This window comes from Panicum hallii, chromosome 2 (genome assembly GCF_002211085.1).
Source record: "Panicum hallii strain FIL2 chromosome 2, PHallii_v3.1, whole genome shotgun sequence".
Classification (NCBI taxonomy): Eukaryota; Viridiplantae; Streptophyta; class Magnoliopsida; order Poales; family Poaceae; genus Panicum; species Panicum hallii.
Window position 1 is genome coordinate 40,910,542 of NC_038043.1, and position 11,658 is coordinate 40,922,199.

The 11,658-nt window shown below is 42.5% G+C and overlaps 1 protein-coding gene across 1 annotated transcript; it reads left to right on the top strand.

Annotated features, from left to right (window-relative positions):
* Positions 1–9,970: 9,970 nt before the first annotated feature.
* LOC112882467 lies at positions 9,971–11,135 on the top strand. Its single transcript, XM_025947533.1, has one exon. The coding sequence runs from the start codon at positions 10,232–10,234 to the stop codon at positions 10,871–10,873; it is 642 nt and encodes a 213-aa protein (XP_025803318.1). The 5' UTR covers positions 9,971–10,231; the 3' UTR covers positions 10,874–11,135.
* Positions 11,136–11,658: the final 523 nt, after the last annotated feature.

Here is an 11,658-nt window from a genome sequence, read left to right on the forward strand (position 1 = left end):
CGGCTTAGCTTTTTTCTTACGGCAATTGCAGTTATTGCAAAACTTATGGCACTTTGAGCAACAATTTTTAGACTTGTCCTCTCCAAAATCTTCGGTGCCATAATCGGAACTAAACCAACCTTGAGATGCATCCATATCACCTTTCAGCCGCTTGGTTTTCCTCCTTCCCTTTTTGTCCTTAACAAGGTCACTAGCTAGGATATAGTCCAAGCCATTATAGTCAGGCCATTGAGTTGGATCAAGGTATGGTTCGAAGCTAGATTCCCAAACCCTCAAAGTGTTCGACCTCTCGTACCACGGGCACAAATAGCTCAGTCCCTTGTAGTTAATGCCTCTACACCTACAAGCTGTTATCAGATGAGAGCATGGCATGTGTAATAATTGGGGTAGCATGCACGTGCACTCCCCGATTCTTAGGTCAACTTTATAGTTCCGACCTCCATGACTCTCACCACCTATATTGGTTCCACCAGCCCCACGAATACTATATATCATCCTTTCAGGTCCAAAAGCGGTTCCAATTTGGTTAACAGATCTTAATTCAGTAGCCTTGATGTATTCATGTGCAATTTTACCCAACACTTGGCCAATTTCAAGGGCACTTCTTGCCTTGTTCCACCTATCCACAAAGTAATGCCATAACGCTTTCCTCCCTCGTCGAAAGCTAGGGTCCATTTTCTCTTGTCGAGCATTTCTGCTTTCAGCCATTCTTTGCCTATATCATTCAAAATTTTCTCCAAGTCTTTAAGCTTCTCATCAAACTCCTTCTCCTCGTGCACACAACACAATTTCTTCAACTTTTTAATAACCTCCTTTTTCTTATGACGACACTAGATATTGGCTGCAAAGTGCCTCATGCACCACCTATGGACAAACAGTGGGAAACCATCCAAATGATCCTTCACGCAGTTCAATAGCCCATGGTGCCAGTTAGATATCATACAAACTTGCCTAGAAGGACCAAGTACATTGTGTCGAACTAGCTTCATGAACCATGACCAGCTACCATTGTTCTCACTCTCTGCTAAGGAAAATGCAAGAGGTACAAGCTGCCCCTCTGGGTCAACCGCCACAGCCATCATCGATGTGCCCTTATGCTTGCCCATTAAGAAGGTAGCATCAACTAGAATGACCGGATGACAATGCTGGAAAGTGGGGGAATCACCAAAACACCCTCTACAAAACATGCTTGTATATACCGTTATCGAGGAGTATTAACCCTCCAGAGAAAGGAAACCATCTAATTCCGGGGTTGAAATGGGCCATAGCACTAAGTACCCGAGGGACCATGCCATATGATTCTTTTCAATCACCCCCAAAGCAATGCAATGGCGTGCTGCTTCTCCCTCCAAACTTTTGACTACTTTACACGGTACCCACTAAAAGCAAATATAGACTCCACGAGAGAAGGAAATGATATGTTGCTGTCCGCACGAACAATACCAAGGATACGATGATCGATATCTTGCCGTGCATTAGGCACGTACTTGCTTAGGTTTAGCCGATGAACATGTGTGCGGTTGCACAACTCTTGTGATCTTCCACTTTCCCCTGTTCTTCACCACACGAGACCAAACACGCCAAAGGCAACCTTGCTTACACATGATATCGTACCTTAGATCCTTATCCGAATGAACAACAGTGAATGGCCTATGATATCTAACTGCATAATCTGCCAAGAAAAATCGCAATTCTTAAAGAGTGTCAAAGATCATGCCCCTATCAATTTGCAAATTCTCATGTGATTGCCATCCCATGGTACGAATGCAGAATTGCATATGGCCTTGTGGGTTCTGCTAATATCCTTAGCATTAGGCAAAGACGGAAGATCAACATCAACTTGCTTCAACAGCCGCAACTCATCCCGCGTGTAAGAATGGAAAGCTGCATCCTCATGATTTGGGATAGAGGGGCTGCCATACAAGACATCCCCGTCCTCACCCCCTATATCACTTGGTTCCCATGGTACGCCGTCATCCTCTATGTTCTCTTCACCTTGAACATCACATTCAAAATCACCATCTTCATCTTCAGACCCTAACGATATCTCATCATTATCTTGATTACGTTCCTCATCCTCAAAAATACTATTGTCAAAATCATCAACAGCAATGGCCAAATCAAAACTAGGTTTATTTTGAGGACTATTCGGTGCAAAAACAGGTCTATCATGAGACAGAGCTGAGTCCTGGGTCATGTTCTCGAACATAAAGGGTGGATGATTTTCATATGTACTAGGCATACGCGATATGTCAACAACAACCTCCCAACATATCACATTTGACCGTTCTACCACCTCCTTGTATTGTTCCCAATGTGACTCCGAGTTTAACTTCATCATTATATAGTGCGGCCTAGCTTTTCCACAATCAAAACGGCCCCTCAATTCAACTTCATCCCCACGGCAAGCAAATTTTGATGTGACACGACCAAAAAGATCTTTGAACAAGGAGGACCATCAAATAATTCTAGGTCTTCACTCATATTCTCAAACTCCCCATTTTCTTTCACACTTCCGCCATGAAACAAACGGATTAAACGGTCCATCTACAAAATACAATCACTATAACCTAGACTGATTATTGTTATAATTGCTAAAGTTTGTGGGCGCTACATCTCCATTTATTTAATTGTTAAACAATATTCTAACCATATACCTTCATTTTTTAAATTTTGGAAAACATAGCCCAACTATATATGATATATATGAATCTACAAAATAAATTAATTACAATTCAATCCTAGTGTGTTCAACAAATGTGTACAAGTGTGCACAGTAACATACCATGACAACCTAAATCTCCTTGAAAAAACCAACATACCATGTATACTTAAAAATCCATTAATAATTATCAAAATTAATACATGCAACTAATTTTACATGTCAAATCCGTGGGCAGTACAAATACTACCTCCAAAGCAAACATCTAATACCATAAAACATACAACTACTGCGAAATTTTTCTGTCACAACATCCTAACCCTAGGTCACCTAGCAATCCAAGAAACTAAGAAATCCATGCATGAAATCGAGTTTTTTTGGGGGATTACCTTCCTTGAAGGTAGGGATCAATTCTCCCAACTTTTCCCACCCAAAATCGGCCGATTTGGGGTGGATCTGGGGCGGCGGGCGGTAGGCGGTGCGGGAGCATCGAGCAGGAGGAGGAAAGAAAGAAGAGAGGGAGGAGGAGGGGGAAAGCTGGGGCAGCTGTTATGTCGCGCTTGTCGCGCCATCCCGCTTGGCGTGACAAGCTTGTCGCGCCGCGTTCGGTGGCGCGGCAAGCCCGGGCCCAGCCGGGCCACGCTGGTTGCCGCGCCCCACATTAGCCAGTGTGATAGGGCTGTCGCACCGCCGCATGTGGCGCCGCGCCGCTCAGCCCGGCGTGACCTTTGGTCACGCCGTGGAAATAAAATCCCGGACGGGTTAATTTTAAAATATTAATAAAAAGGTTAAAAATAAAAAATTCGCTAAGAGTATAGATGTATGTACACTACTTCTACTAGATGGTCAAGGGCACTCGGAGCGGCGTACGCTGAGCCATGAGGTCAGGATAAATAACTAATGACGATGAATTAATAGCTCATTCCACGATAACTATGGTGACTATGCAAAAGCAATATGCTAGCTGGAAAGTTGTCCTAATTGAGGAAGTTCATACAACGACGTAACATGAACTGATTAGCAAACTAACCTAGTGATGACTTGACTCAAAACTAACCAAGAATCTAGCATAAGAAACCCATGCATTCAAACAAGCAAAACAAATAAATGTAGTACTGACAAGTTGTAAGGATATTCCATTTTACACGCCACTCATAAGGCGTTGAGTCTATGGAACACCACTTCGCATCCACAAGGCAAAATGCGAAGGAACATCTGCTTTGGAGTGGTATGCTGCGGTTGCTACGTTTAGACGTGAAATTTCACAGATTTCAAATCTTATGGATTACATACTGTTCATTTTAAATTTTTAACGTATGTTTGACCTGATATTTATGCTTAATTTCATGCATTCCGCCCCCGCCGGCGGCACACAGGGCATATATAGGACGTGGAGGAACCAAAACTGATGAGCATCGACGAGGCCTGCGCAGACGCAATGGTCGTGGCCAAAGCAGGAGAGGGAGGAGGAGGCGAGGGGGTCCGTGGTGGATCCGTGGATGCCAAGCAAGGCAGAGGAGTTCATCCCGAGGTTGAGGAGGACGTACGGATCTCGGCCACCCCTAGATGCTCAGGCTGGTCGCGCTCGCCGCCGGCCGGCGTCCCGGCCAGACCAGCTTTGACTCACGTTTTCCATTCGTTCGCCGTGCAGTGCAGGCGTTTTTGTTTTTAAGAAAAGGAATCAGAAACGTGTGACGCCAGACAATATCTAGGCAAGACAGCGTCGTGTGCCGATGGCACTTGTCATCCTAGGTGTGTGAACGACGTAGCTAGTAGAGCTGAAATAATGTCAGCAGATGAAGTCATGAAACAGTCACATACGGGTGGGAGATTAACATTCACACGATGACACAAGGAAGCTTAATTAGCACAGTAGCACGGACGATTCTTTTTAGAATTAATTTGGAACTAAGGTTAGGTAGGGTCTAGCAAGTTCATACCGATACGTGCAGTACTGCTTCTCGGCAACAATTCTCCGGGTAACGTGAACTCTGAACTGCCTTCCAATTAGCTGTTTATTTATCTTCATGCACGCACGTACGTAACTACGCTGCACCCAGTCAGCGCAAAGAAGAGTCAACGAGAAACGCTGGGTTAATGCAAGAGCTCATGACGATGACGATGCCACAGTCGAGAGACGGCGATTATCCCACCGAAGCAATCTCCTGGAAAGTGGCCCCTGGATGGGTAACACAGGACGGTTACGCAAAATAACATAAAGCGAGATGGAGCTTATCAACTCTATGAACTCTGGACTAAGCAACTGTAACTAACCTAGAAGCTAGCTAGCACACGGAAGCATGCAAAACCTGCGGCGAAACGAGATAAGAAAAAATGAATAAACTAGTGACCCGATGTGCATGCGCTGCTAAGCATTAGTACCGCGCGGGAATACCCGGCTAATACGGGTTCCCGCCTGGTACAGATTGGGCCCTACTAAAATGGCACGTATTTAGTACCGGGTGCAATATCCGATACTAATTTAGTACATATCTATATTTGTATACGTATCTAGCATAGCAAAGACTTATATATTATATATATAATTTATATACACGTTAATATTATAAGTAGCCACATAAATTATTTTCTTACAAGTACTTCAAATATTACTAGTCTTCATCGTCATCCTCGCCCCTGTTTGGATAAAGTTGACCTATGCTTATTCTATGATCGGCATAAAATTCTCCTTTAGAATTTATGACCTTATCCAGCAAGAATCCACAGAGTGCTTCTTGAATTGCCTGACTCTTTCCGGTTCGATGAGGTCTTCTTTGATTCGCCAAATCTGTCACGTGCAATCATCATTATTTTAAATAAAATTAAAGAAATTGTTATTAATTTTTTATGTACACCGAATTCTTGTTGCGTCATTCTATTTGGACCGCAAAACGTATGGATGAACTCATATACGTAGTAGCCTCATAAGTTATTTCCTTCTGTCTGTCTCAAACAATATATATACATGTGTTATGAAATATTAATGGTGTTTAAACAAATAGAACTAGATGTGCGAATTGTATTCATACCGGAAAGTCCGTTTTGATATAAAACGTACCCAGTTCATATGTGATTCCTATGTGCTTTTTGAGGAAGCGAGCTCATGCTTTTTGGTTGATGTCTATTAGGTTTTGATATTCTGTTACCGTTTTTTCTTAGGGTCGAACACCACAACTCGTGATCAATCAATCTCGATAGAGAGCGAGATTCGGTTAAACCTGTACGGCAACAGATGAAATGTTGCATATACTAATTACCAAATTGAAGGGATAGAATGAAGAGTCGAAGGACTTACTCAAAGTTGTATAACAATAGAATGAATGTACAAGTACGTTGCAAATTCAAGACCATGAATATATTGTTATGGGTCCGATTTGGCCAATTGGGTACACTTTTCTCGTGTATAACATCCGGACCTATGAAGCCGATGTTATAGTACCCCCTTCTTCGGCATTCTTGCACCTTCATCCTATACATGATACAAAAGAAAAGAGAGCATAAGAAAGCATAGAAGTAGTAGAGCTAGAAAATAAGAGAAAACACTTACATGTGCATGAAAGGGACTTGTCTAGGGCATGGTATAAAACTAAAGGCTCTCAAACTCGATCTATTCGTCAGCTTGCCCCCGATATAAATGGCTATGTTTAATCCAAGCTGCGAACATTACATCTCCATCTCTACATACCTTCAGGTACCATTCATGCAACTCATGCATTCTCGTTGGTAGCATCTTCAGCAACTCTGGCCATCACACACCATGAGTAATTAAAAGGTCTACATTAACCATTACACAACATGATTAATAAAAAGGTCCAAAATACTGAATAAACTGCACACTAATACAAACTACTCACGAGACCTATTGACCGATGTCTTATGAACCGCCTCGCGAACTCTCAATACCGAGCGGTCAATTTTTGCCATCCCCAATGCTTCGCGCCTTGCATTACGTCGAGCCATCAACTCGCGATCATTATCCGTACCATGCAACTTGACATCTAATTCACACTCAACTTTACGCCTTGCATTACATAGCACAAGGCAATCAAATGCTTTCTTAATCAACAACAAATACGATCGCTAACAAGTCCAAGATGCACTTCAGGGCGGAACTCAAAGGAATGTCGGGTGCGCCTCAAATGCCGCATGGCGCTCCAATGCATGTTGCATAGCTATTTCTACGGATTAAACATTAATTACTCATCATATTGGGTGAAGTATTAAACTACAATATTTTCAAAAATAAAACTAATTTCACTACACTAATCAAATAAATGTAAGAAACTGAATAATTTCTTAGAATTACAATAAAAATATACTCATACTCACCGGCTATATTCAAATTACAATATCTTTGCATTCACATTTAACTTGACATTTCACGTTCACTATTTCTAAAATCTAATTATTTTGACACGCTTCAGTTTGAGGCGAACACTCGTCGTCCCATAGCATATGGGATGCAATCAAGGTTCAAAACATTTATTTAGGCTATATATGCAAAAATCATCGAGAAGGAAAAAATCTTTATTTCAGAATATGTATATGTCTTTAACCTTGACCCCGAGGTGATGACACTGCTATTCGGGGCCAATATTGATATCTGCGACACAGTGCGGTACAAAGACGTGATGGAGTGCGGTTTTGGTCCGAATGGTGGCATCCTCACCTCGCTCAAAGGTGAGGATTTCTTCATTGGAACCAAGGCTGTACTCCTTTATCACGTCCTTATACCGCACCATATCGCGAATATCATGTTGGCCCCAAATGGCAGGCAGTGTCATCACCGCATGGTCAAGGTTAGCAACAAATACACATTCCGAAATAAAGATTTTTTTTACTTCTACATGGTTTCATAATACAAAATAAATACCAACTATACATTTTATTCCACTTTCAATAATTATTCAATTTGATATTTCACATAAACATTCAATTTGAAATGTAGGAAGTGGCAACGTATCCAAAAATATCTTCTCTTAAAATTTATCTATAATACATGTACAAATACAAAATCTCTCTTAAAAAAACATAGCAAATAATGCCACTTGGAAATACATGTGGCAAATAAAACCACTTGAACAATGTTAGCATAATGATATATACACATGTCACTTGAAATTAATTGAAAAAGAATCACTCTACATTTGCCACATGCAAACTATCCAATAAACATTTTCTCAAATTCTAGTCATCGCTTCTATATATCTCAAATGAATGTATAAATCAAATATTTATGATCATTCTCACTCTTTCTAATAATCATAAATTTTTCTAACTATAAAGCGTGAAATGAAGCATAAAAACCATCAAAGAAAAGAGGATGAAATTGCTAACCTTTTGAGCACTTGATGAGTGAAACCCCCACCAATCTTGACAAAAGTGGACAGCACCTCCTCTCTAAAATGCCATGGGGAAGAAAAAGTCCGAGCTCGGTCAAATGGTTGGCTCGTGCTCGGGGAGGAAGAAAGGTGCTGGTATATACAAGACATGTTACTACCGGCTGATGGCTCCAGCTGGTACTAGATCTCTCCACTTAGTACTGGCTGGAGCCACAAGCCGGTACTAAATATTCTCGACATCATTTAGTACCGTCGGGGAGTCTAACCATTGCCTCCCGGCGTCGGTGGCACACTTTAATGCCGGCTGGTGGCTACAGCCGGTACTAAATGGCTCTTCGAAGCATTATTATCCCGGCTCCGTACTAAATATGCGTGTTATTAACTGCTGAAAGATAGCCGGTACTGACGGTTGCATACGAATACTCACTTCTCTTGATGTGAGGCTATGTCAGAGCCGTCAGCAGGTCACTAATAACCTTTCAGTCGAGTCAGGCCATCAGCCACTTTAGCTCGATCTACTTTATACCATATATTAGAAACGTATTTTGTTTCAAATTTTTATACGTACGTATTTATCATACCTCAAATGCTATGGATATATTTTATTTTTATTTAATTCAGTGTTTAAAACGTAAAGAAAAAATAGAGAAGAGGAGAGAGAATCTCTATATATAGAGGAAACCTGTAACGTTCTCTATTTTAGAGGATCATTTAGAGAACGCTGCTGGAGCAATAGAGAACGAAATCTTCTCTGTACATAGGGTAGAGAACAGTTTAGAGAGCACCGTTGGAGACAGCCTTAGCTCCAGATTAGTCTGGGGCAAGTGTACGTGGTGCATTAGTATATCTTGTGTGTACTACTTTACAATATGATTACCGACTCTACGTCTCACACGAAAAATAATACTCAGGTAGCGCCTGACCATGTCAGATTTGCGACCAAACAGAAGTCAGTTTAGTTTGTAATATATAAATTCACTAAATATAATTAATTAAGATTGGTTAGCGATAAATCCATGGGATCGATGATGCCCAACCAACTACAACATCAATTTACAATCCAAAGACCATAAAATTCCACTTAAACTAATGAAGGGGGAGTTCATTTGACTAGGCCAAACAATACAGTAATTTCAGCTACTTTCACTCCCCCACCACTTATATTTGTCCAATTTACCTCCCAATGAACATTCTTTGTTTATCCTTGAAGAAGGCAAGTTTTAGCTTCAGATTTTGTGGGGTTAATATATGACACCGGCCAGAGCCAATGTTACAAAAGAGGTCAGATATTTTATTTTGTTTTCCTTTTGTTGGGGGCATATGATACTACTCCTTAATATATGAAAGGTATGTAAAATAATCACGAAATGAGTTCTAAGAAACTTTCTAACGTACTAACTCGGTCCTGTAATATAAGATATTCTAGCAATTTTAAGATAAATTAAGAGAGTTTTTTATTTACCAGTCATAATTAAAGTTGTTTTGTAAGATCAAGCAAGGGAGGAAGAAATAAAAGAAAAGATAAGTACGCATCTAAGAGCCAAGAAAAATTAAATAATTTCCATTAATACTTATCCAAAAGTTCTAGAATACCTTATATTAGGATACAAATTTTGAACCCCCCAATACCTTATATTCTAGGATCTAGGGAGTATGTTAGGATGTCTCCATCCACAAATTCTGGCGAGAAACTAAACTTGTACGGTAAGAAGACAAATTCAAGCCACTTTGAACAGTTTGGGGACTAAAACAGGCTAAAATGTTGTTTAGAGGTCGGGTGGATAAAACGAATCATTTGGGTTAGCAAAATGGATTTTACCCTAAAGAAGAATATATAATGTTATTATTTAATAAAAGTAGAAAAAAGCTGGTAGAATAATTATCGTGGAGGAAATCAATCGCTCTAAGTAAAGTGCATGGCATGCCCGGTCTAACGACTCTAACCTTGACCGCATTGCTCTACTCAAGGTGGATCTAGCACGCGCCCAAATGCCCACCTTCCTCTGCAGCCTTTGTTCAAAAAAAAAAAACTTCCTCTGCAGCTAATCCACCCCACACGGCCGCACGCTATATATATCCTACACGCACCTGCCAAGCAGCAGAGCCTCTCTTTCTTCCTTCCCGTCAATCTCCTCCTGCCTTTCCAGAGTTCGAAGCAGAGCAAGCCAGGACAAGCAACCGCGCCAAGCAGCAGAGAGCGCGGGCGATCCAGTTGGCCGGCGCGCAGATGATCGCGGCGGTGTGGCGGTGGCTGCCGCTGCCTGCGTGGCTGGGCTCCACCGCGCTGTGGTTCGTCTTCCTGAACGCGGTCGTCGCCGCCGTCGCCGTCCTGTCCCGGTCCCGCCCCTCGCTGGCGTCGCCCCGCCGCGGCGCCGGGATCACGCGCAGGGCCTCCTCGGCGGTGCTGCAGCGCCTCCGCTCCTTCTCCATCTTCTCCTTCCCCTCCGCCACCTTCACCACCGCGCCGCTCCTGCAGCCTGACGCCGCCGCCCACGCCCAAGAATCAGAGGACCCGGCGACGGCCCGGGCCGTGATCAGGCAATCGCCGCGGTCGCTCCCCCTCGCGCCATCCCCCAAGGCAGAGCTCGTGCAGGTGGCGGAGGAGGGCGAAGGCGGGGACCCGAACGGGATGAGCATGGACGAGGCCTACGCGCTGGCGCTGGCGGCGCGGCGGCGGCCGGAGCGGGAGAGGGAGGAGGAGGCGAGGAGGTCGGAGGTGGACGCCAAGGCGGAGGAGTTCATCCGCGGGTTCAAGGAGGACCTGCGGCAGCAGCGCCTCAACTCCATCTACAACTACACCCAGATGCTCAAGCGGCGCGCGTTCGGCGGCGGCGGCCGGCAGCCGGACGCCCGGCCAGATCAGCTGTGATTCCCCTCACGTGCTCAATTCGTCCAGGTGTTGGTCATCATTTTTTCAGGGAGACCAATTCTATTTTGAGTTGTGGTGCTGTACATAAGCTAGTTTGGTCAGATTGCTTGTATAGTTTGGACTTTGGACAGATTGTTTTGGATGTTTTGTTTAATTTTCTTTCTGCGCGTCTGCGCCCACGCAAATGTTTTTTGTAATCACATTTCATTTGTTCTTTGAAACGGGTCGGTAATAATATAAACGTGCGAATTGGATAGCAAAAGTTTATTCCATTGAAATTACATGTTGATATAAATATTTTCACATTATTTTTAAATATCCAAACTCCACGCATAAAAAGCATATTTTACGAAAAATTACAAGCCTTCCCATGGATCCCTACCTTTCATGCACAAAATGCCAACAATCAAGAAAGTTTGGTCTCAACTTTTTAAAACATACTATATACACGGACACCCATATATATGCATGGACAGCACCATACACACATGTCTTGAGATTGATATGGTCACTACATGCATATTGCTATGGAGATGCATAGGTACCATTGAAAAGAATAATTAGTGATAAAATACAGTGTGCTCAGTCAACAATTTTGATGTCACCTTGATGTCTTATAAAATGAAATTCCTAAATAATTCCTCACATAACAACATATATTTATTGTTGGAACATGAGATTCATGATGGCATTGTACAAAGATACCGTAAATTGTGTAGAAATCTTGTGAATTCGCCTTTTAAGCTGCAACCAACACACATGCAAGCCATATTAGTAGGGATAAA